A 27,148-nucleotide genomic window follows, 5' to 3' on the forward strand; every position below is an offset into this window, starting at 1 on the left:
TTTTGGGCGGTTTCTCGGTCTCTGTCGGGATATCAAGATGAGGGGTGTAAGGATATGGTTCTGGAACTTTAAAGGTGGGTTCAGGGGGATAGTACTGGTTGTCGTGAGTTTGGAACAGGGGTTCACTAGAAGATCGGTGTAATGTAGCAGGTGGAGGTGCCACAAAAACAGGTGTAATTAGCAGAGGAGGGTATGAGACTTGTTTGGGTGGTGGAGCTTGAGAAGTATGGGAAGTGGCGCCATGGCATTATTGGTAGAGGGGAAAGGCTGGAGATGAGTTCATAGTGGGAGGCTCCGGAGGTTGGGCTGATGGTGGGATATAAGCAGGGTTGGCGGGATAAACTGGTGGTGGATGCCCCTTCGCCCAGGCTTGGTACATTTCAGTCATCTGCTGCTTCAACTTATACATTTCTTCCCTTATCGCATTAACGTCCATTTCTTCCACCTCTTTCGATGATTGACAATACTTGTTTCCGGTTCCTGGTTGGCCATATTCAGCCTGTCTTTTGATCGGGTATTGTATGAGTGAGTTGCCAGAATGCCGGTCAAACCACCTGCCTGGACTTAATACATCAAACAACAACCTTGTTAGCGATCAGGCTTTAATAGATTGGTAACCGCACATTGGGCATGAATGCACCTAAACAGTTAACTGTCTCTATTATGTATTTGATCGGTTGCATGCGTCATTCCGGCCTTTTCTTACTTTCGATTGCAGACCTCCCCCTTTTCTTTCTTTTTCTTTTCCTTCCTTTAGTTCTCTCTTTGTTTTTATTCTCTCTTGATTTTTATTTTTTCTCTTTTCTTTCTTGTTTTTCCGCTCTTTCTTTCTCTCTTTTATTTGGTTATGGTCGAATCCTATGAAGACTGCCTACGTATCATGACCCCACATGAATCAGACCAAGCGTAGTTCTTGGGGATAAGTGTGAAGTAAAACTTTTTGGTATTTTCAAAAAAAACGCTATTACAAAGACTGAAACTAACAGACTCGAAAGAAACTAACAGACTCAAGATACAGACTCAAAAAACAAACAACCCACATACTCTGATAACAAAAATACAGACTCCAAAACAACTGACAGACTTTAACGGAAAGAAAATACAGACTCAAGAAATCACGAATACATCAATGCCTCAATTGTCCCCGGGACCCGCGGGGTGTCATTCGGCCTTGCTGCTGGCCGACTCGCTAAATCCCCCTGAAGGTGGTAGAGATCTTCCATTACCCGGCGAACAAAAATCATCACAGTAGCGAAGAACATAGATCTCGTCATATCCTTACAGCTACTGCACTTCATTGCGATATAGTTGGCGACCCTTTTGACTCGCTCTCTTATGACGCCCTTCTCTTGCAACAAACGCCCAATTTGTTCAGTTCTGGCTTCTAAAGTTCGTTCGGCTACCTGGTTTTGCTCTTGGAGTTGTTGTAAGTCCCTTTCTAGCCGTGCCATTAAGGTGTAACAATGTTCTCTTTTAGCCTTAAAATTTTTGGCTTGTTTAGCCATTTCACCCTCGAGGTTGCCAATTGCCTTTTCCCAACCTGTGACCCTTCTTTCATATCTTTCTTTCATCCGTTGAACGAAAGCTGCACGCCCTTTGGCGCTTTTAGCCAACCTTGCCCGTGCTTTTGCTAGTTTAGACTCAGCTTTCTGCAGGTCATCTTCATAGTCACGTACCTTTTGAGTGAGGTTGTAAATGAGCCTCTCATCTTTCCTACTTCGACCTGGGTTCTCGGCTTCAATTTTCAACTGTCGAACCTGAGCTCTGAGGGCTTCATTTTCTCGCACCAATCTTCTCCTTTCACCTTCGGCCTCTTGTGCCTGCAAATCATTGTTGAAGGTGACATTTCTCAATTCTTCTCGTAGACCATGGATGATGGCCTTATATTCTTTTTCCTTCTCCCCCCAAGATAACCTCTCTTGAATTTTATCATCAAAGGCTTGAACATGAGGCCTTTTGGCGGGCCTCTCGGGCTCTGGCTCGTTATTTACATAAGATATTTTCTTAAATCAAGTAGCATAATTTGGATCTACTTCCCCCTTGGCGACGTCTGGTACCTGGGTGCCATTTTTTAGATACTGACAGCTACTCCAATCCTGCTGAACTATAGCCTCAGACAATACAGTTTCTGGATGTAACTCTATGACCTGGGTGCTTAGATCTTCATCTTCAGGCACAATCTGATACCTTCCCAATTGCCTCAAGACCCTCTGCGGTGCATATGGCTGAATACTCCTTACGCCCATTATCCTCAGGTATCCCTGGGTAGCAGTCATATAGATGGCCTTTGTCCTCGGAAGCCATTTTATAGTCCACTCGACCTGACCTGCGTCAAGAACTTTCAAATGAGAAACCCATGCTTCAAATCCTTCCGGTGTGTTGTAATCTTGTACCCTCTCCTCATAACTAATGATGAAATTATTTGGGCTCGAACCGTAACTCATGAATCTGGGATGATGGCGAAGATGCTTGATCAACCACATTTGCAGAATGATGCTGCAACCCTCAAAAAATTGAGCCCCTGCTTTGCATAAAGTCAATGTGCGATAGATATCTGCTGGCACCAACGGGGCAAGTGTATGATCTTCCTTGGTAGTGAGGATTTGTGCAATTCTAGCCATACAAATATCCACCGTTCCTTTCTCATTTGGAAAAACCATGATCCCCAAGAATGCCACAATAAATGCGAACCGACGATGAATTTGCCAAAGGCCCTTGTTTTGTTTGTTGCTCAGACCCTTTTCATGCGTTTCAAAACCAGCAGAATGCCCGAACCTGAAATATAAGAAATGGAAAGCACAACATCCGTTGCTCACACGTTCCTTATTCATCTGTTTACTAATATTCAGCAGGTTAAAGAACTTGTGCACCAATGGAGCCCTTGGAAATATAAGTTGTTGCTTCCTCAAATCCCGTCCGAATTCAATGTACCCGGCTATCTCCTCCAAAGTAAGGGTGATCTCGAAATTCGAGAAACGAAAGACATTGTGGACAGGATCCCAGAAAGTTACCAAAGCGTTGATCAAATCTTCCCGTGGTTTGATCTCAAAGATGTCTATAAGAGCACCCAAGTGCTTCTTCACCCATTTCTGACCATCTTCGTCTAGACCATTCCACCACATACGCAAGTGTAGCCGAGCCTGTTCCCTGATCACTTCTGGCGGTTCCTAGATGGTATTCATTTGTTCCTGTAGAAGATTAAGGTTAGGGCTGATCGAGTTGACCCTTTTGTAAACAGTTTTTTGAAGAAGAAAAATGAAAAAGAAAAGAAAAGAAGACAAGAACCACAATTTCTTCCCCTATATGCCAACTTTAGCCAAATGGCTATTTTTGCAAATGCGGCCCCTTCCCAATTTTGCGCGAATTTTGAGGCCAGGAGGAATTATTTTATGACCCCTCACAAACTTGTCCATTCTTTTATGAAAATAGCCTTTCGACAACTGAGAAATACTCTGAGGCCATCTTGACAAGAATGGTTTAAGACATTGCCGCCGCTGGATCGGCTTATTTTGACCAAAAATCAAGATTGCGTTCATTCGACCACCGACTCTCCTTTATTGTTTTCCTTTTCTTTTTTTTTTCAAAAATAAGGCCGAAACTTATGTAGGTTGCCTACGTATCCCACATCCGGTGAGAATCAGACCTGCGTAGTTCGGTCAATTTTGACACATTTGAAAGGACACAGTGTTTGGCTCTTTTGAAATAACTTTTTTTTTTGAAAATTTTTGGGTAGAGTTTCAGGATGCTTTTCAAATACCGAGATGTTTAGAACCGGGTTTTATTTCCTTCCCTTTATCACTCTTGGTTTTCCCCTTTTTTCGCTTTTTTCCCTTGGCCGGTCAGCATGCAAGCCAAAATAAATGTTCACATAGCACGTAGAATGCATCAGGATGGTCTATTATTTCGGGCATACCTGTCCTAGACGGACCCAACCCCTGTGTTGAGTCCCCTAAGTCAAATGCACATGATGCAAACAAACGTTCCTACTAGGGATCTGGCATGAGGCTGTATTTTTCTAGGTTTAAATCCTGGGGTTTTGGTCTAGACTTGGGGTACCCGAGCGGACAACTGGGGCCGAGGAGGGGGCAACGTACCAGAAGCACTAAAGTCTACGTGGCATTGTCGCTTGCCCAACCTCGTTCTATTTGGTATAATTTCTACAGAAAAAGCGGGCTACGCGAACGTATTCACCATTTCCAGAAGACTTAGATGGGTGGCGTAAGAAGACAGTTAAATACAATTCAGATAATATTAAAGCGGTAAACAGGTAGCATTTAGCACAAAAGATTCACAGAATACAGTAATATTAACAATAAATAAAGCCAAGTAAAAATCATGTTAACAAGCTTGAATTCTTGAACCCTGAACCAGAGATTCTGGGTTCGATCCCGGCGGAGTCGCCAGAGCTGTCACACCTCCTTTTTCACTATACCCCGTAAGGGGTATATATATAAGGGAGTTTTTCCAATTAAAGGACAATCGAAACGAGATTGTTTATTTATTAAAAAATCAGAGTCGCCACTTGGGAGATTTATGGTGTCCCAAGTCACCGGTTCAAATTCCGAGTCGAGGAAAAGATTGACTCTGTATTACAGTCTGCGAACCAAAAATCCGAGTAAGGAATTCTGTTAACCCGGGAGAAGGTGTTAGGCATTCCCGAGTTCCGTGGTTCTAGCACGGTCACTTTGATCATACTTGGCTTATTAAAATTGTTTAATTACTGACTTTAGATCCTATGTGCATTTACCCTTTACCGCTTTTAAATCATTTAATTATTCGTAGTTAAAGAATTGAGTTAAGCGTACGTATACTCTTTTCCTTTGGCGCATCAAAAATCATGTCACGCGAACGTGTCCATAATTAATAATGCTTTGTTTATTATTAAGAAAAATTAGCCGAAGTTACGCGAACGTATACTCCAATTTACTTTTAAGAAATCGTAACCATGTCACGCGAACGTGTCCACAATTACGATAGTATTTTAAACGGCCCTAAAGGTTTCTCTACGAATATTTGACTTATTGAAGGCCATAAAAAATTCGACTGGATGGCATGCCTGGTTACGAAAGGTTCAAGTTAATGAAGTGAGGACCGTGCACTTTGAGATTTTATTTGGCACGACACATCTTGATTCCACTTTTAAAGGGAATGCAAAATTAAACTTTGAAGGCCATGAACTATATCCAATTCTAATATGGTACGCCTCACGTATAAATTCTTTATTTGAAACTATGAGGCCTCAAACTATTATTATTATTTAGGATGTCATGCTTCAATTACAAAGGAATTATCCTGAAATCACATAACTTTGAGCTATTGCCTGTGTGGATATCCTTTTTCATTGTCTTTCAAGTCTTTGGACCGAGCCTATTGCTAACGAGATTGGCAAAAGCGGTCAACTGAAAACTGGGCTCAACTCGGTCCAAGGGCTGAACTGCACGCACCCACTCAGAATTGGGCTATGAGTCCAGGCCCAGGTGAGCCGCAACGTGCTAGATGTGTCAGTGACACAGCACTGATGGAGAGATCTAGGCTCCAGACTAAGCCCATAAATATAAGAGATCCAAACGCCATAGCCCAACGCCAATACTCAGAATCATATGCTTTTAAGCATTTCCACAAAATGAAACAACAAGAGGCAAAGAACTAAACTAACCTGAGAATTATCAAGTTTAAAAATTAGACCCTATATCTACTTGAAAGCCCGTGTGAATTTATTCATGAATCAAGTAGGGCTAGGTAACAACTAAAGTACTGAGCTTATTCAAAAAAAAAACTATTGGATGGGCAACAGAATACAAACCAGATTTGCTGAGGAAGAACAAATAAAAGAACTAATTTGAGGGATGTTTCAACACTACTAAAGAAAAACATCTCCAAAGTTTAACGAACTTCAGCTAAATCAAGCCAAACGAGAAGTCCAAACATCATTCAAAAGGAAAACCACATATTCAAGCCTTGTAACGAAATACCAGACTAACACATGAACGAAATATACAAAATAAAACTAAACACATGGACAAAATACAACACATCTGAACAATTACTCGACAGTAGGAAGCTAGCTTTTGCCATCTCACTTCAATTTGGTTACATGGCTTCACATTTGTACCTCATATGTTAATCAAGAGTCGATACATACCTGGGAATAAAGAGAAACAACAGAAGAGAAGAAATCAGTAGCTAGCAACAGCAGAGAAGCAATGGAACAGTGATAGAGTCAGCCAATTAAACTCAGGGAATTCAAGCTGAAACCCAAACTATACAGTACTCCACACGAACAAACCCAAACTCAGCTTTCAAACCCAAAATGAGGTGCAAAAGTCCCAAAGCCAATTTCTGTTGAACAACAACCCAGCATAAATCAAACCTAAACTTTTTGACTCGAACTTAATCCATTTCAACCCCAAAATAAAGCAAAATTGCCTCAGGAATTGAAAGCCTCAGCGTTTCAAAGCAGGAAGTTCAATGGAACAGTGTGTTTTTTTTTCAAATTTTTTTTTAACTGTCTGTGATTTTTCTGAGCTTTTCTTCTTTTCAGCTCTTTTTTTTTCTTTGAAAGGCAAGAAATGATGCCTTTATAGGCAAGAAACAGGGCAGCCTAAAAGAATTCAGATTTGCACTTCTACCCTTTTGATATTTTCATTCTTGCTTAGATATCCCTAAGTTAAAAAATAGATTTTCACATTAATCCCCACCCCAGTTTCCAGGAAGCTTCCTCAATCAGTTATTCAGAGATTCTCTACCTAGACTTCCTAATTTACCCTTCAATACCCCCGTTATTACCCTGAAGCAAGATAGAATATGGGTCAAATTGACCCAACTCAATTTGGTGTGGGTCTATATAACCCATGTTGAATCCCCTCTTGGGCTCTCTGTCTTCAAAACATAATTCGAGCCCCAATCAACAATCAAAATTTAATGGGCTAAACAGAATTTCCAACAAGAAAAACCAGCAAGCTTTTTTAAAAAATAGACCAAAACAAAAGAAAAAGGGACATAAACTGATTAACAAAGCCATTAAGCTAAGCTCGTCATTAGGCTAATTATGCAACCAAAACAAACAAAAGATGAACACATAAGAAAAGAAAAGAGAAAACAGAAAAAAAAGATGAAAATGTTCTTAAAAGAAAGAATAAGAAACATGCAAGAAAAATGAAAAGAGACTGAGAAGTACCTAAAGAACTGGACGGGCCTAAACTTGAATTCAATCCTTGAACTTTCGATTTTGACCGAAATGGTTTTAATCATGTGTTCTCAAATGAAAACACATGAATAAAACCAATTTCGACTTCAAATCCTCAAAAAGGCACACTGATTTAGGTTTTGGAATTTTAGGGTTCAGATCTTTGATTTGAGATTCGAAGAATTTGGGACAGATTCGAGGGAAAAGAAGTGAAGATTTAGAATGAGGAGATGAAGGGGAGTTTGGGGTCGATCGGAGCACCGCCGCCGGCAGAGACGATTTCCGGCCGGCGGTTCCGACGAGGATGATAAGAGGGGTGAAAGAGATGGGGGGGGGGAGGGCACGTTTGGACACTTAAATATCACATGCCCCGAGCTTCAGGACCGTCCGATCAAGAAACCTCGACGGTCCTGATCTATTGCCCATGAAACAACGTCGTTTGGTTTTGGGGTTGGGGGGGAATCAGACCGGGTTAAGGTGGTTTGGGCCGGGTATTGGGTAATTTTTGTTTGGGCTGGGGACAATTAAATGGGTTTTAGCCGAGATTTGGACCTTCTTTCATTTCTTTCTTTTTCCTTTTTTCAATTTCAAAATTCTCTTCTTATCAAAATTAAAATTAAAATAAAACCTAAATTAATTAATAATAATTTTTAAACTAAATTAACCTACCCAATTAGATTAATCACTCATCATGGCATTTACAATAACTAATTAAATCCTAAATTTAAAGAGAAATTATACAATTCAAAATTAAAAAGTAAAAATGCAAAATGAATTATTTTTTGTGATTTTCATTTTTTATAAAACAAACTAATTTGCTAATTAATCTATAAATATAAAATTAAATCCTAAATGCAGATGCAACATATTTTTTTTGTATTTTTTATGAATTAAATAAAATAAACGTGCACAGACAAATGCAAATAATTAACAGAAAAGGCCACGAAATCCAACAAAATTGCAAACACTGAAAGAAATTATTTTGTTTTGAATTTGTTGGAGTAATTAATATAGGGTAAAAATCACGTGCTCACACTCATTCGATCATAAGGCCCCTTGGGCCTGCTGACCTTCGAGGATAGCGTTCCTCGCCTTCAACTTTCGAATCTCCTCAATTGAACTGTTTTGCGCATTGATGAGCTGAGAAATTGTCGAAGTACTGCCTACCCCTTCATTCTTTTCGATACACTCACATTCTTCCAAAGTTGTTTGAGAGAAGGTCTGCTTCTTGGTCCCTACTTTGCATTTTCCCAATGGCACTTTGAAGAACTTAAAAATTTGCGTAAGAAGAAACCCATATGAAAGACCATGGTTTCCATCCTTGAAAGTCACCACCTTCTGCATATGTTCAATCATGATGGCAGGTAGGTTTACAACTACAAATCCATCCAGTGCCTCCATCAGATACAAGTCAGACTTTGAAGTAATGGACCTCCTCTCAGCACAGGGTAGAAGAATCTTGTTCACCAGCTCGAACAATAACTGATAAACTGGAAGCAAGGCTTTCTTGTGAAACCGTTCCCCCTTCTGGTTTGCACCATCCTTTACAATAACATTTCTGAAGTTTGACCCACACACATCCTTCACAGAAGACTTACCATCAGTAGGGACTTTAAGAATTTTCCCAAGTAGAGCAACATCAAACACAATATCCACCCCATTTACTAAAGCACAAATATGGCTAGTGTCAACAGGAAAGAGGTCGGCATAGAAGCTTTGGACCTTATCCTCATAGACCTTGGGTGCATCCATTTTGAATAAATGCCCCATCCATTTGGAATAAATTCCCCCACTGTTGAAACTCAACCATCTCAATTACTTGTCTCATGCCAGCCATATCAGAAATTGCTGGATCAAAAGTGCGACCCCACAAGACCCTTTGGTGCCTCAATCGATCTGTAGTAGACCAAGTCTCACTTTTCACTCTCTTTGTAGAATTAGGTTCCTTCACAGGTTCTAACTTTCTTTTTCCAGACTTCACACTCGATTTTTCTCTTCCACTAGACTTGTCCAACACATCCTTATCAGAAAAAGATTGTTCACTCACAACATGTTTCAACTTTCCACATTTCACAACATCTTTCAACTTTGAACTAGGGGTAATAATATCCTCCACTGAAGCAGATTGCTTCTTCTTCTAAGATCTTTTAACCAAGGAGTTGGGTTCCTCTGTTGTTTCCTCATTGACTTCCACCACAGGAATGTCCTTGTCACATACCACTTCTCTATTTTTTACCAACCTCTTCTTTTTCTTCTTACTGCTCCTTTTGCTCTTTTGTAGGGCAGACTCATAAGCCTCTTTTGCTTGCAACCTAGTAGTAGGTTGCTTAGTAAAGGACTCAGAAGTGATAACTGCCCTTCTCTTGACAATAAAAGCATCCAGAGCAATGTTATCTTGATCTTCCTCATCACTAGACCTCATCTCAGGAACCAGAATATCCAAGGGTTCAACAACAAAGTGTGGAGAAGGAGCAGGAATAGAACTGACATGGGAAGGGGATCCTTGACCTGTTTCCTCTGGAGAGGGGTCAGATCCTTTACGAGAAGTCCCAGTAGTTTCTGCTGGTGCAGAGTTTTCAAAGAGCACCACAGCTCGTTCTTCCACAAACCCATGTGTCTTGTTCCTCTGAGACTCGGTCACACCAGAGATTACCTCATGCATTATTCCATCTACAAATACGACCAGTATGTTTGCAACGACCTCTTTCTCTAGAGACTCCATGGTTACCACAAACTCAGGAGCAAGAACTGTTGGAGATTTATCAACACTAACCTCTAAGACCTCTACAATCTGCGGAACTCTACCCTGTTCTCCACCCTTGCTTTGGTCGGTGAGAATCTCAGTCGAAAGAAATAAAGGATTATCAAATTTTGGGGTTTCTGAGTTCTCATCATTTGGAACGAGAGAGAGGTCTGAAGGAGTTGTATGAGAACTAGAGAGTGTATGGGAATCTGGTTTGGGGGTGTTTTCAGTGGTTGAGACTAGAGTGATGAAAGAGGGTTCATCAGGGATGGAAGAATCAAGGGTTTTCTCTAGGGTGTTCTCAACGGAAGAAGGGATTATCGAGTGATTTTCAGCCATTGCAGAGATACAATTGAGAATTTTTTGGAAAAGGTTTGATGAGAGAAGTGTGATCGTTCAAGAAGAAGAGAGGGTTTTAATGAGAGAAGATAATTATGAGGGAGAGAGAGAGAGAAACCGATTTTGAAAAGTGTGTGGGGAGTTGCAACGTTTCAGAGGGAGATGAAGGGATTTGAAATGAAAAGATGTGACAGCAGGGTCTCAAAAGGTGGATGACATGGCACTTGATTTTCGCACCTTTTTAAGATATGTATGAAAAATGTACAGGACTACTAACCTGTGCTACACTATTTCTGTATACAGTGCAGGCAATCACTTTCTAGTTGTACACAATTGACTTTGTACTGCTACGGGAAACACAAGGGTATCAAGTCCTTGTGTTGGTTCTCTATCTTCTGAAGTTGTAGTAGTTCACATTAGCTGGAGTCCGTTGATTTGCGATGTGTACCAAGTGTGTCAGGTTCCTTATCTGGTTCTTTGACAGTAAGTTTATGAGATCATCAAAACATAAAGCTAAGATATTGTAAACTCATCAGTATCAATGGATGTGGACGTGGTAATAGACGAAATTATAATCGTCATCATTGTGGTAATGAGAATAATAAGGATTCTCAAAATAATCCTTCACTCCGTGAAAGTAATGTTTGTCATTGATTTGACATGAGATTTTGTAAAGCATGTGGTAATGAAAATAATAAGGATTCTCAAAATAATCTTTCACTCCGTGAAAGTAATGTTTGTCATCGATTTGACATGAGATTTTATAAAGCACATATAAATGATTATGGTCTATTCATGATGTGAATGTGATAACATGTGGATTATAAATACATATTCATTTTTGGAAGAATATGAGCATGCTAGTGGTATATACCACACTCTCCTCTAGAAGGAGGTTTGATAGGGAATACGAAAATAATGTCATTATTATGGCATGAATGATCATTGGTCACATACCTATTGTATGCCAAAATATTTTGGCGATGTGATTATTAAAAGACAGCGGTAATGCAAGAAACAAATCTTGCATTTAATTTTGACCATAACCATAATGGTATAACTTTCTCTTTAAAAGAGATATTCACCGTATGGATGTTGATTAATATGTGGTACTACAAAATTAGTTGAGAACTCTACAAGAGCCAATTATACTATTTTAGAAAAACACAATTGATTACCAATAAGGTATTGTGTTGTAGTAAGTATCAAAGAAACTTATTCAGTTTTCAAAGTATACGCGAAATCAGTTGATTATATTGAGACTATAAATAATATCTTCTATTACTTCAACTTATAGCGGGCAATATGTATGTGAAAAGCTACCCGCTTTATTCTCCAGTTTGTACTACACAAATATAAAGATGCCACAATAAAGTAGAAGTTTATTGATATAAAAATCCTCATCATAATAAACTTGGAGTTTGTTGATAATTGCACATGTCATAGTGTAAACCTGAATTTTATCAATATTGATAATTTATCCGGTTGACATAATTGGTTTAACCATATTAATTTAAGTATGATGTGTAAAAATAAAAGAGAATTCACATAGGTAAATATTAAAGAACAAGAAAGTTCTTTACGAACTCTCTTATGTTGCTTGTTCTCATTAATTAATATACCAACTAAAAATGTGATTGAATCCTATGAATGCTGAAAATATCAAAGGTGGATATGGGCTCATTCATCTGCCATGTATACCACATACGATGCATCTATGAGATATTTACATGTGCGATTATTGTTAACCCGCAACCTGATGTTTGCGAGGTAAATTGCTCAATAATTTAATTTAGAGTATATTCCAGATTTTTTTATTCAAGATAATTCATCTTGATAAGTTGGTTTACATCGCAGTTGGTTTAGCAAAATGATTTATTGAGTGCCTCCACTTAATAGCTAAACTATTGCTTATGAGAACAAAATTATCTATATCAATTTGATATATATTATATATGAAAGTATATTACATTCTCCCATCACAAGTGGTTCAGGGTCAGGAACCAAATAATTCCATCTTATTATTATTGATGTGCGGTGTCTATTTTGATTAACACCATAACACACAAAGATAAGCTTCCAAAGTTAAGGAAGCAAGTTAGTTTTTCTAACATGAGGGGGAGACATGATAAAAGTTGAGAAAAAGTTACGTGGAATAAATTATCATTTCTACATCTGGATCATCGAATAAGATAATATGAACTTGAGGTTCATAAAATGATAATTCATCTGCAATAGAATGATGATTTCAAGGTACAACATATTCATTCAAGTTACTATGACCGATTTATTTATCGAATCTCTACCAACGATCTTTTGAAGATGATGCACATGATTAGAATGTGAAGGCTTAAGGATGTGAATTGATGCTCTCATCAGGGGGAGTTAATACGCGTTGTACTCTTTTTTTCTTATAAAGTTTTATCCCACTGAGTTTCCTTGCAAGGTTTTTAACGAGGCAACCAAAAGGCGTATTTCTAAACATGTGTACTCTTTTTCCTTCTTTAGAATTTTTTCCCACTGGGTTTTATTTTAGTCAAGGTTTTAACGAGGCACATTATATGTTGAATAGACATTCAAGGGGGAGTGTTATAAATTATATTTTATTTATGGTAAATGTCTATATTTTAGAGAGATTTTAGGGTTTGTTACTTGGTAACTAAGTCACATTTTCTAAAAAGAGGGGTTGTATTCCATTGTAATTGACTCTAAATCAATAAGAATTCTCTCTCTACTTCTTTGTGCAATACTCTTCTTCTTTTATTATTTCATAACAACTATTTAATTTAGTAATAGAAAAGTTTTATCCTATTAATTTATTCAATCCTATCTTTTAAAAAATATTAAAATTTAAAATATTTTATTAATAATTATAAATATAAATTATAATATAGCAGTACTTTATATTTTTGAGGCCTTAGATATTTTGAGGCAAAGGCAAAAGCTTCTTTACCCTATAGCCGCCCTTGATATTTGTTCACTGTGGCGTCTCGTATACTGAGACGATATTCACTTCAGCCTAAGCAATTGTCATCATATGTTGTATTCCCATTCAATTTAAGCAGATCAAGGTAAACCCCTTTTCCTTGTTTGTCTCTGTTTCTGTATTTTTCTCTCAATTCTTGAGTTTTAAGTATTTGTTAGTAACAGAGCTAATTTTATTGAAGCAGATCGATCTATTACTTTTCTTTCATTTTTTTCAAATACCCATCATTCTTATGTTGAAAACCGATCATAAAGTCTCAGTCTTTGGTGGGTTCATTGATAAGTTACTTTTGTTTTCATTGTTTATTTTAGTCTTTTTAAATACAAGTATTTTGTACCCATCATTCTTATGCTGAAAACAAATCATAAAGCCTCAATCTTGGGTGGGTGCATTGATAAGTTACTTCTATTTTTATTGTTTATTTCAGTTTTTTTTTAAATAAGTATTTCGCTTAGTTAGTTGGTTGAATGATTTTTAAGCTGCAGCTTAGTTGCTCTGCTGATAGTGTTTTCTAATTATGTTCTTCTGATTCTTTCAGATACTGTGGGTTTTCTGATAGAGAAGTGATGGCAGAAGAAGGAGGCAGAAGTTTTGCCCGAAGGAACCAATTGTTGGAGATAGAGAAACAGGTTCACAAGTGGTGGACAGAAGGTGATGTTTTCAGAGCTGAACCTAAAGAATTGCCTCCGAAAGCGGGTGAAAAGTTCTATGGGAATTTCCCTTTTCCTTATATGAATGGATTTCTTCATTTGGGCCATGCTTTTTCAATATCAAAGCTGGAATTTGCAGCTGCATATCACAGATTGAGGGGTGCTTCTGTTCTTTTGCCTTTTGCCTTTCACTGCACTGGGATGCCCATAAAGGCATCTGCTGATAAGCTTTCAAGGGAGATATCGAGGTTTGGGAACCCACCTGTGTTTCCTGTTGTGAAGGAAGAGGAGAGTGTTGAAACAGAAGTGAAGGTTGAGCCTGAAGGTAATCAGGCTCTACCGGGTGGAAAATTTAAAGGAAAGAAGTCCAAGGCTGTTGCGAAGACTGGTGGTGATAAGTACCAATGGGAGATAATGAGGAGTTATGGTCTGTCCGACGAGGAAATTGCCAGGTTTACAGACCCATATTACTGGCTAACTTACTTTCCACCACTGGCTGTAGAGGATCTGAAGGAGTTCGGATTGGGTTGTGATTGGCGTCGCACTTTTATTACAACCGACGTGAATCCATACTTTGATTCATTTGTACGGTGGCAAATGCGGAAGCTGAAAGCCTTGGGAAGGATTGTTAAAGATCTGAGGTACACCATCTATTCACCCCTAGATGGTCAGCCATGTGCTGACCATGACCGTGCTTCTGGTGAAGGAGTTATTCCTCAGGAATATACTCTTATCAAGATGGAAGTTCTCCCACCTTTTCCACCAAAGATGAGTGGTTTGGAGGGGAAGAAGGTGTATCTTGCAGCAGCTACACTGAGACCAGAGACCATGTATGGGCAAACAAATGCTTGGGTCTTGCCAGAAGGAAAATACGGGGCATTTGAGATTAATGATACTGAGGTTTTTGTCTTAACTTATAAGGCAGCTCTTAATCTAGCCTATCAAAAGTTGTCTCTTATCCCTGAGAAGCCTTCTTGTTTGGTTGAATTGTCTGGTCAAGATCTTATAGGGTTGCCCCTGAGGTCTCCCTTGGCATTTAATGAGATAATATACACTCTGCCCATGTTATCTGTTCTTACTGAAAAGGGTACTGGAATTGTAACTAGTGTTCCCAGTGATTCCCCAGATGATTATATGGCCCTCCATGATTTGAAGTCGAAGCCAGCTTTCAGGGCCAAATTTGGCGTGAAGGATGAGTGGGTCTTGCCATTTGAGATAGTTCCGATTATCAACCATCCAGATTTTGGAGATAGATCAGCTGAGAGAATTTGCATTGAGAAAAAAATCAAGAGCCAGAATGAGAGAGATAAGCTTGATGAGGCAAAGAAAATAATTTACAAGGGCGGCTTTTATGAGGGAACCATGATTGTTGGAGAATTTGCTGGTATGAAAGTCCAAGAAGCGAAAGGTCTGATCAGGAGCAACCTTTTGGAGATGAATCAAGCTGTAGTATATAGTGAACCTGAGAAAAAGGTCATGTCGAGATCTGGGGATGAGTGTGTTGTGGCTTTGACTGATCAGTGGTATCTCACTTATGGAGAATCAGAATGGAGGAAGGCTGCAGAGGAGTGTTTGGCCAGTATGAATCTCTATTCTGATGAGACACGTCATGGCTTTGAGCACACTCTCAGCTGGCTTAATCAGTGGGCTTGCTCTCGCAGTTTTGGGCTTGGGACTCGTATTCCTTGGGATGAGGAATTTTTAGTTGAGTCCTTGTCTGATTCCACTATTTATATGGCATATTACACCGTGGCACATTTCTTGCAGAAAGGGGACATGTATGGTACTGACCATTCTTCAGTGAAACCGGAGCAGCTGACAGATGAGATCTGGGAATTCTTGTTCTGTGATGGGCCTTTTCCCGAAAATTCTTCCCTATCTTCTTCTCTTCTCAAGGAGATGAGGAAGGAGTTTGAGTACTGGTATCCATTTGATCTCAGAGTTTCTGGCAAGGATCTTATGCAGAATCATCTTACCTTTTGCATCTATAACCACACCGCCATCTTCCCTGAGCACCACTGGCCACGTGGTTTCAGATGCAATGGGCATATAATGCTGAACTCTGAGAAGATGTCCAAGTCTACTGGAAATTTCCGAACACTCCGGCAGGCAATTGAAGAGTTTTCTGCTGATGCCACACGCTTTGCTCTTGCAGATGCGGGTGATGGGATGGACGATGCTAACTTCGTCTTTGAAACAGCTAATGCTGCTATCTTACGTCTCACCAAAGAAATAGCATGGATGCAGGAGGTTCTTGCTGCAGAGTCATCTTTAAGAAGCGGGTCACCATCCACATATGCAGACCGCGTGTTTGCTAATGAAATAAATATTGCAGTCAAGACTACAGAGAAGAACTATAGTGAATACATGTTCCGTGAAGCTTTGAAAACTGGTTTTTATGATCTTCAGGCTGCCAGAGATGAGTACAGGCTTTCCTGTGGTTCAGGAGGCATGAACCGGAATTTGCTGTGGCGATTTATGGATGTTCAAACAAGACTTATTGCTCCGATCTGCCCACACTATGCTGAATATTCCTGGAGAGAGCTTTCGAAGAAGGATGGTTATGTCATAAAAGCTGGGTGGCCAGAGGCTGATTTGCCAGATCTTACCCTTAAGAAGGCCAATGTTTATTTGCAAGACACAATTGTCTCAATGAGGAAGCTGCTTCAGAAGCAGGTTTCTGGTTCAAAGAAAGGAATTGTTAATCTGAATAGCCAAAACAAACCTACTGTGGGCCTGATATATGTGGATGAGCAGTATCGTGGATGGAAAAAGGAATGTTTGGAGATTCTGCAGAGGAAATTTGATACGTCAACTAGCTCCTTTGCACCTGACAAAGAAATCCTCACCGAATTGCAGAAGAGTGATATTGCGCAACAAGGCAATTTCAAACAAATACAAAAGCTCTGTATGCCTTTCTTGAGGTTCAAGAAAGACGAAGTTGTGGCTGTTGGGGTTCAAGCATTGGACTTGAGGCTTCCTTTTGGTGAGATTGAAGTCCTTGAGAAGAACTCGGACTTGATCAAGAGACAGCTTGGTCTTGAGAGATTGGAGATCTTATCAATGACAGATGATGCTGTGGAGAGAGCAGGGTCTCATGCTGCAGTTGTGAGGCAGAATCCTCCATCACCAGGGGATCCAACTGCAATCTTTGTATGAGTACAATTTTTGCGGCATAAGTTAGGAACAGGTCTTGTTTGAGACCAAGATGATGTGATACTTTTCTCATTCTAGGTCATTTTTGTCCTAGCATTCTGCCTACATGCTATTATTTGCTGAAGTTTTCTGCTGAATTTTCCGATCCAAACAAGTGGTTTATTTGTTTGTGAATATGGAGCAGCTGCAATAATATCTTCACAATAGTACTCATTGACTAGATTTGACACTTCGGATGAAGCCAAGGCATCTTCGAGTTTCGGATTCTACAATGTTTCCAAGTTATACCTGCTTTTAATCGTTTCTGCTTGTAGCTTAATTGTCTTTTGATGCTGTATACCGTGTCCAAGTATGATTGCATTTTGTTTTGTAGTTTTAGGGAATTTCAGATTGCAAGGCCTTTATCAAATTTGTAATTGTTAGTCCCCTTTTCTTAGGAATTTCTGTATGTCCCATTTCTTTCTTCCAAATGGAACTTTCACTTTAGCAAATCTGTTTCATTACTTAGTGAATGAGTAAATATAAAAGTATATGGTGTTTGCTAACTTTTTGTTCCTTTTTTGAAAATTGGGAGGAACTAGTTAGTTAGCATTCAAGGTTAAGGTGAATGAGAAGTTATATTGATGTGATGATTTATTATACTCTTTATGTTACAGGAGAACAATGAATTTATTGAAAATAGGTTGCAAAAAAGGGGGATAAAAGCGCTTCCTCAAGAGTTTGGTACTTACAAAAATGAACAAAAGCAGTCCTCTAATTAACTATACGAGTGGCAGGTTTCATTACTTGGCCGAACAGAAAACATGACCTAAATTATAGCTATAGCAATTGTCTACTGAAATGAAAAACCAGCACCTTTGAAGCATTTTACTAGGGCCTGAAGTTGATCTCTTTATTCAAGACTTGAAAGAGTGAACCTGTTGCTGGTCAGGATGCTTCCCTGGTGGAAGTAGCTTATCAGGTATGTCTTCTGATCTGCAGTTTTTCAATTTGCAGGTAATTACCTCCTATGTGGGCCTTTTGGGAGGTTCAGTACATATCAAGGATGACAGTAGTATCAACTTCAAAGTCCACAAGGAGCTGCAGAAGAATGAATGCCCTCATATTCTTGCTGGAAAACCTCCAAGGATGCTTGCCTATCTTTTAGAAATGTGATCCATTTTATACTGACAAGATGCTTGAATCACTTAGTATGTCTTAGCTGTGTGCCAAATTTCCTTTTATTGGTAATATGTTCCCTTCTTTGTCTATACAAAGACGAGGAGAGACGTGCAGGAAGTATTCGACATCCTGTGACCAGTTCTTGAATTCAGAAGTCTGCCATTTTTCGATTATTTCAGCTTTCTGCAGGCGATTAGTAGTAGTGAAAGTACATCTTTAAGTTGGTTTATTGGGGAAGTAAGCAAAATGAGCCTTGTTTGAGATCCCGACACTTGTGTCGGACAACTATTTTTGCACTAAGCTTGTAGTTCCCTTGTTTTGCTGAGATTGTACTTTGGTCAAAATTTCGTGTTCAATTTTCTTTTCGGTTAGTTAAAATTTAAAAATGTGAAGAGGGACAGGAAGGTTGTTTGACCAAAAAATATGAACCTTTGGTTAAACTAATTAACTAGAAAGATAATGGATTAATCCTAGTTAAAAATAGTAACTTCAAATCTAAAATCGGCCTACGGGGATTGCGTAGGACAGTGTCGGAACAAATTTAATGCAATATGTATTAAATGTTCAAGGTCAATAATGGGATGAGGATAACAAGCATTAAATAACAATAAATGACACTAAATGTAAATAAGGAGAATAATTTACAAAATATTGAATGTGGTGGATGATTCTTCTTTATAATAATGATGTATGACAAATAACTACGGGAATATGGGAGACTTTCTCGGATCTGATGTGAAAAGTATAGAATAAACAACGAATCGAATCTCTTTAGAAAGGTAGTGTTTGTATTTATCTAGAGAGTCAACTTTTCAAGAGAGTTCTTATCAGAATCCATAATACCCCCTTTTCACCTCATCTCATTTCCTATTTATATAAGAAATGCCCCTAATCAAGCCTAAAAGTATAAGTACAAAGAATATTCAATGGAATATTTTCCTAAATATTTTATTACAAAACTAACTGTTACTATTACTCTTGGCATTTGACCTTGACCGTGATTGACTGCTCGACAATGAATCCATCAGTCATTAGTCGACCTCGGCTAAACTACCTCTAATAGCACCTCTTCGTGCCGAACATCCTTAGCCATATTTTGACCCATACAAAGGTCTTTAATGGAAATGGGATAATCTAGGTGATGTTGATGGTTTCAGTTCATTTCATAATCAAATTCCGTTACCCTTACGGGGTGATAATATGTTACTCCCTCTGTTCCAGTTGATATGAACCTATTTTTTTTGGTCCATTCCTAAAAGAATGACCCTTTCTAAATTTGGTAACAATTTATCTTAAACTTACAATTCTATCCTTAATGAGAATCTTTTATAACCACACAAATATTTTGGGCCCTTTTTTGACTTGTTTAGGACCACAAATTTCAAAAGTCTTTATTTTTTTCTTAAACTCCGTGCCTAATCAAACAGATTAATATAAATTAGAACGGAGGGAGTATATGCTTTGCTCTAATGTTTGTTCCTTTCAGCCGAGGGAAATTTATGCTGCGGACGAGGCCAAGTTGACCCTTCACGGACATGTGCATTTTTTTAAAAAATAAGAAAAAAGTTACAAGTATTAGTTAATTAACATTGATTAAGTAAAAAATCAAGTAAACTCACTCCATTCAGATAAAAATAAACTAACATCTTTCCACTGAAAATCTGTATTTGGGTTTCCGTTTGTTACGTTAATAGTGAATCTCATGAGCACCTTAACATATAAAAAAAGGTAATTAGAGACAGACTCCTCATTATCATAGTGCAGTGAAGATGGTCTTCTGCAGCGAAGCAAATTAATAAACTTCCTTTTATCGACCAACACGTCAAGGGTTCAATTCCTGCTAACTTCAAACCAAATAGTACCCAGCTACATATTGCGCAGATCTTCAAATTCTGCCGCTTCTTCTTTCTTACATATATGAGCTAATGAGCTCATCTCTGCGCTAAGCTCCAGCCATCATCATCGTCCTATTTTTTCCACTGTATTACAAACTCTTCTTTTGATTTTGTTCCTCACAAATCCAACTCTCACATAAAACCCTCTTCCCTATTCCGCCCCTTCTACACACCCCTACAACTCCCCCACCATTCCCAATCTTAAACCTCACTTTTCCCCCTCTCTTCAGTGGCAATTCAATTCCTTTCCCCTCCCATTCCATATCTTTCTTCTCCAATTTCATTTCTCTCCCCATTTCCTCATTTTTACCACAAAATCCCCAAATTTCCTTTCTTTTCCCTCCCCTTTCCTCCTCCTTCTCAATCACCGGCATTACGGGTAGCCATTTCGGAATATGCTTCCCCTCCCCTCCAATGTACTCGTTGCTATCTACATTCAGCAAACCTTTTCCTCTCCCTATAGAAAATACTTTTCTGGGCAATGGTTTTGCAAATGGAATTTCCTCCGAATACTTAGAAAAACTAACGAGATTCTTCACCGCGCCGGAGTTGAGTAAACTTCCAGTAGCTCTCCACGCTTCGGCGAATCCACTGACGGAGCTCAGCTCGTCCATGGCGGCGACAGTATCGACGAGTTGTGACTGCGTGCGGCCTGCGGAGTTTGCTGAGTCGGCGGCGGACTTAGCGATTGATCTCAAGTACCTGACCGCGACGTCGGTTAGGGTTCGGAGAGCGGGAGCTTCCGCCGCCGTGAATCCAATTGAATCGCAGATCTGCGCCACTGCTATTCTGGTTAAGGTGAAGGCGTAGTCGGATTCCGTTGAAGCCGTGGACGGAGGAGGAATCGCCGCCAGAGGACGGTTGCGGTTTGATCTCATAGTGGCGGATGAAGGGAGACGGTGTGCGGCTTTTCTTCGAGTGTCGTAAGAACAAAACCCTAGATGTTCATTGGTGGAAAGTTCTAGAGGCAGAGTGGGGGATCGAACCCGTGCCTTTATGATTTGTGCGTATATAATCTGAAAACCAGTGCGCTAGGAAATCCAACAGTACAAGTTATATATGTTTCATTATTAAATAACGAAAACAGCAGTTTCCGTTGTATGTACCATAGCATATTAAATTTATCATGTGAAAATTAAGGCATATATATATATATATATATGATTATTCGTGATAAAATGATAAAAGATATTTGTAAAAAGAAAATATAGTATGTCTTTGTTGATTAAGTATAAATGGCAAGTTAAACTAAATTTTATTAACCATGAGTATTATATTTGTTTGTATTTATTTAAATTCTTTTTCACCAATAAATAATTGTTACCACTAGTTCTTTTTTTTTTTTTGGTCCAAAGTTACCATTAACTTTACAAGCCGGTAAACTGATAAAAAATGTTTAAAATCTCATTTACAATTTAAATGAAAAAAGTATCATCCCAAGAGATTACTCTAACAAGAAGTTGGAGCAAAAGGATATAAGGGAGAATTTACAGAGGCTTTGTTTATTTTTTATTACTATGATTATCATTAAAATGTCTGAATCTTAATTAGTATACATCTGATTAATAAGCTATTATGTTTAGATGTGAACGACGACTAGTTAAAATTATTTTCTTTCTTAGGATGTGAAAATGTATAAATCCTGATTTCAAATTAATCAACGTACAATTAAATGTACAATTTAAATAATCTAATAATAATGAATATTATATCTTTAAAATATTAGAGAAATTATTCATTACATAGTGTATTGTGCAATTTGCTCTAGGTTTCTGGAAAAAAGAGATATTGCCTACTCAGCAAAAAGAGGGGCTCGAGGAGAATAATGATCAACTATTCTCAATTTCAACATTATACTATACCTCTTACCCAAAAAAAAATAAAAATAAATTATACTATACCTATGAAAATTTAGGATTTGCTGCCTTTCAAGAGACCATGCTTTAATTTGATGAGAACTTAAAAATAAACAGGCTAACGAAGAGCATATATCTTAGACCTTGTTTCTCCTAATATTCCATTCTTGTGGTGTTGTGTTTTTTTTGTCCTTAAGTAATAAAATACATTGCTATAAGAGGATTTCAAAATATTTTTTTACCACCAAAAGTTTTAGAGAGACATATGTGAAGACTAAAAAAAAAGAGTAAAATCAAGATAATTTAACATTCAAAAGCACAAGCACAAATGCTAGGTCCAGCAAGTTGAGGTGCACAAGTAGCTCCAGATCCACCTCCTATTATATGCTTGCAATCAGCCAAGCAGTCTGGTTCTGGGTCATCATTCTTGCAAAATATCTCATTCAACACTTTGAAGCATGTTTTGGCTTCAACTCGTCCTACTTTCACTACATTTTCATCAACTGCATGTGATTAAAAAAAAAAAATAAAGAATGTAATTAGTCAAATTAATTCTTGATGGAGACTGGCTAGGATTATCGAGCATTAACTAAACACATAGGGTCTGAGGAAGGACCACACTTTAAGGGTGTGGTGTCAGCGGCGGAGGCAAGATATCCACGATGGGGGTTCAAAATAAAAAATTTGTATCTAGCAAGAATTGAATCTATGACCTTATGAAGGTTTTAGACCCCCTTACCACTAAGCTACACATTTGTGTTGTGTTAAGAGAGTTCAAAACTTAACATATATAGGTAAAAAACAGATTTTGCCTTATATGGTGAACCCCCTTCTGTCCCCCTAAATCGCCCCTGTATGACGTAGACAGCCTACCCTAATGCAAAAGTTAGTGACTACTTTCACGGCTCAAAATCGTGACTTATAGGTTACACGGAAATAACTAAATTCTCAAAAATTCATGAACGAGTAATAACAAATTTTGGTGCTCAAATTTCGCACAACTAAAAATTTCGAAATACAAGAAAAAGAGAAGTGTATATTACCAAGGACGAGGGAAACCAAAACAAGAACACAACACAGGGATGCTAAAGACTTTACCATCGTTATTGATTTTGCTGAAGTTACAACTTTATAACAGGCGGTGTATAGAGATAATCTGATTGAGATTAGACCTCATTGACAGAAATCTAATTGAGGTTTTGTTTCTAATGCTAGAGAAAATATTGTATTTATTACATCCATATCTTGTATTTAGTGAATGGTCAAATAGTCAACTCGAAAAGAGCGGAGTGCTAAGCCCTTACAACTAGTGTATCATTAATGTGTAATGTTTGTACACTAATTATATATCGAGTAGAAATCAATTATATAGAGTATGAATTGTTCATCGATAATTAGTAACCGAGTATGTCGTATAATCGCTCTATTTTTTTTTACATATTGAAGTGAAGGGGAAATTTGAAGCGCAAGAGGGAGTAGTGTGTGGATAGTAGACGATCAACTTTCTAAACTTGATTGAATTTTTTTTCTAATCAGAGAAGAAAATCTCCGGGCTTCTAATTTTTATGGTATAAATTTCTGTTTTTCTTATGCTTTTATCATCTATTTGTGCTGAAAATTAGATTTATATTTGTGGTTCACGCCCTTTGAAACATTTTTCTAGCTACATGATTGTCGCAATCCGAATTTTCCACCATCGGGAGTTGTGATAACGCCTAGTCGTGGAAGCTAGGCAAGCCGAATATTATAAAATCATTACCCTTTTTATTAAACATGTTCAACAATTTAAAATAATAAGTGATTAAACAGCGAAATAAATTAAATAACCGGAAATGCGGAAGACGAAAACTTAATAATTCAACCCAAACACTGCTACATAATTTGAAGTACAATACTACCCAAAATTTGGTGTCACAAGTCATGGACTGTCTAAGAATACTACAAATAAGGTCTGAATGAAATACATAAGTCTGTCTCTCAATAAGTAAAAACAGAAAAAGAAAAGATAGGAGGAGACGCCAAGGCCCGCGGACGCCTGCAGGACTACCTCGAGTCGCCTGAATGGACTGAAGACAACACCCTCACTGCGGTCCAAACGCCCCAGTACTAGTATCTGTACACAGTGTAGAGTGTAGTACCAGCACAACCGACCCCATGTACTGGTAAGTGCCTAGCCTAACCTCAACGAAGTAGTGACGAGGCTAGGACCAGACTACTAAATAAACCTGTGCAATTAAATCATATACAGCGAAAATAAAAGCAAATAGTTACAGCTAAATTGGGCGGGGGAAATATGCTGCGGGGAATAAGGGATAACGATAGAATAACAGTAGAAAAATGTAAGGAACGACATAAATCAATTACTAGCAAAAAATAAGGAAATAAGGAAAACAAGTACACATGTAATACCGTTGCAGGCGTGCAACCCGATCCCATTTCATATAGTATCGTTACAGGCGTGCAACCCGCTCCCATTTCATATATTACCGTTGCAGGCGTGCAACCTGCTCCCATTTCATTTATCAACACCAATCATAAAAGAATCCCGGCAAGGGAACAATAGTATAACAACAACATCCCGGCAAGGGAACAATAATGTAACAACAACATTTCGGCAAAGGAACAATGATATAATAACAACATCCCGGCAAGGGAACAATAATATCACAACAACATCCCGGCAAGGGAACAATAATATCACAATAACATCCCGGTAAGGGAACAATAATATAATTCTCATATAAAGCACGAATAAACCACAACGGAGTCATACAAATTACAATACAAGACTCACGGACATGCTTGACACCGACGTATAGATACTCGTCACCATGCCTATATGTCGTACTCCACAGTTAACACGTAGCAATTAAGACTTGACTCCTAATCCCTCAAGCTAAGGTTAGACCAAACACTTACCTCAAACTTTCACGGCCAACTCAAGCCTCAAACACCGCTTTTCCTTTAGAATTCGCCTCCAAATTACTTGTATCTAGTCCAAATTAATTTAACAACATCAATAAATGCTAAATAATTCAATCCCAATGCTTAATTATAGGTTTTCTATTATTTTTCCCCAAAAGTCAAAAATCGACCCCGGGCCTGCTTGGTCAAAACACGAGGTTCGGACCAAAACCCGATCACCCCTTCACCCACGAGCCCAAATATGCAATTAATTTTGGAATCCGATCCAAAAAGAGGTCTAAATTCTAATTATTCAAAAAAGCCCTAACTCTACCCAAATCCCCAATTTCTACCATAAAGAATCATGATTTAGGCCTAAATATCTAATGGGTGTTAATGAAAATTGAAGAAAACAAGTCTAAGAACACATACCTATGGCTTTGTGGTGAAATCCCTCTTCAAAAATCGCCCAAGTTCGAGTTTAAGTGAAAAAGTTATGAAGTTTTGAAGAAATCCCATTTTGCTACTGTTTTAAAATAACTGGGCAGGGAACCTATGCGTTCGCACACGATTGGATGCGTTCGCATAGAACAAATGGTGACCCCCAGAATTAACTCTATGCTATCGCGGACCTACCTATGCAATCGCATAGAACAAATGATGACCCCCAGAATTAACTCTATGCTATTGCGGACCTACCTATGCAATCGCATAGAATAAATGATGACCCCTAGAATTAACTCTATGCTATCGCGAACCTACCTATGTAATCGCATAGAACAAATGATGACCCCCAGAATTAACTCTATGCTATCACGGACTTACTTATGCGATCGCATAGAACAAAAACCTCGACAACAACAAACAACAATACAACAGATTTTCTAAGTTCGAATCACCCTGACGCCTATCCGAAACTCACCCGAGCCCTCGGGGCTCTAAACCAAACATGCACGCAAGTCTAAAAACATCATACGGACTTGCTCGTGTGATCAAATTGCCAAAATAACATCTTAAACAATGAATTTAGCATAAAAATCTAAGAAAAATCTCAAAACTTTCAAAGTATCAAATTTCACAACTACGGGTCCGAATCACATCAAACAACTTCCGTTTCTTACCAATTTTACAGACGCATCTTAAATGTCATATTGAACCTGTACCGGGCTCCGAAACTAAAATACGGGCCCGATACCATAAATTTCAAATATAATAAAATTTCCAAAAACTCTTATATTTTCAGTAAAATAATTTCTTTCAAAATTTCATTTCTCGGGCTTGGGACTTCAGAATTCGATTCCGAGCATATGCCCAAGTCCCATATTTTCAAATCACAGGTCCGAGTCGGTTTACCCAAAATGTTGACCAAAGTCAACTTAAATTCAATTTTAAAGGCCAAATTAACATTTTCATCACATTTCCACATAAAAGCGTTCCGGATATGCGCTGGACTGCGCACGCAAATCAAGGTGAGAAAAAAAGGAGGCTTCTAAGGCCTCGGAACATAGAATTTACTCGTAAATCAAGTGATGACCTTTTGGGTCAACACAATGATGGTAGGCTATAACTATGTATTTTGGTCACTATTTGCACTCTAATTTACTGTACTTTACTGATGTTTGAGCATTAAATGGTAGTAAATTGCTCTAACTGAGTACTTTATGCTTGGCAGGAGCAACTCCGGGCTACAACGAAATTAGGGAGCGTTTTTTGAGCTAATATGGAGTGTTGAAGGCCAAGTAAAAACTTATGGAATAAATTGGGAATTCATTCGAGGATCAAAGGAGGTTAGTGCACTTCAAAAGAAGAACGAAGAAGAGTACAGAAAATTGCCCAGGTGTGTGGACGTGCACTGGGTTGCACAAGTCAAGCAGAAACTGACCAAAGTTTCACGACCCAAATCGGAGAGCCGCAACATGCACCCGATGCCTTACCCAATCAAGTACCAACGTAACGTATCTTTCTTATCATACCATTATGGGTAAATGGGTTGGAAGGGCCGTCATGATATAACTAGAATAAAATATAATGGAATACTTGACATAAGATGACCCAACATGTAATACAAATATATACACGCGACATACGGTCCTATAAGACCAAAATGAACACTTGCACATTAAACATAGGCCGACATGGCCATACAATCTCTCATATACATGACATCCGTCTACAAGCCTCTAAGAGTACATACGCATCATAAAGGTCGGGGCAGGGCCCCGCCATACCAATCAATACTTGAAGCAAGTGGAGTGCACCAACACCTTCTGTT

The 27,148-nt window shown here is 38.5% G+C and overlaps 2 protein-coding genes across 2 annotated transcripts; one reads left to right on the forward strand and one right to left on the reverse strand.

Moving 5' to 3' along the window:
• The first annotated feature begins 13,192 nt into the window (after positions 1–13,192).
• Positions 13,193–17,551, forward strand: LOC104232788 (leucine--tRNA ligase, cytoplasmic-like). Its single transcript, XM_009786064.2, has 2 exons — positions 13,193–13,339; positions 13,793–17,551. The coding sequence occupies exon 2, from the start codon at positions 13,821–13,823 to the stop codon at positions 17,061–17,063; it is 3,243 nt and encodes a 1,080-aa protein (XP_009784366.1). The 5' UTR covers positions 13,193–13,339; positions 13,793–13,820; the 3' UTR covers positions 17,064–17,551.
• Positions 17,552–19,794: 2,243 nt separating this feature from the next.
• Positions 19,795–21,329, reverse strand: LOC104232789 (transcription initiation factor TFIID subunit 8). Its single transcript, XM_009786066.2, has one exon. The coding sequence runs from the start codon at positions 20,992–20,994 to the stop codon at positions 20,206–20,208; it is 789 nt and encodes a 262-aa protein (XP_009784368.1). The 5' UTR covers positions 20,995–21,329; the 3' UTR covers positions 19,795–20,205.
• Between the last annotated feature and the right edge of the window lie 5,819 nt (positions 21,330–27,148).

Source organism: Nicotiana sylvestris, chromosome 2, assembly GCF_000393655.2.
Source record: "Nicotiana sylvestris chromosome 2, ASM39365v2, whole genome shotgun sequence".
NCBI classification, from domain to species: domain Eukaryota; kingdom Viridiplantae; phylum Streptophyta; class Magnoliopsida; order Solanales; family Solanaceae; genus Nicotiana; species Nicotiana sylvestris.

Excerpts from the sequence above, each read along its gene's own strand:
- LOC104232788 (XM_009786064.2), top strand. The coding sequence starts at position 13,821 with ATGGCAGAAGAAGGAGGCAGAAGTTTTGCCCGAAGGAACCAATTGTTG.
- LOC104232789 (XM_009786066.2), bottom strand. The coding sequence starts at position 20,994 with ATGAGATCAAACCGCAACCGTCCTCTGGCGGCGATTCCTCCTCCGTCC.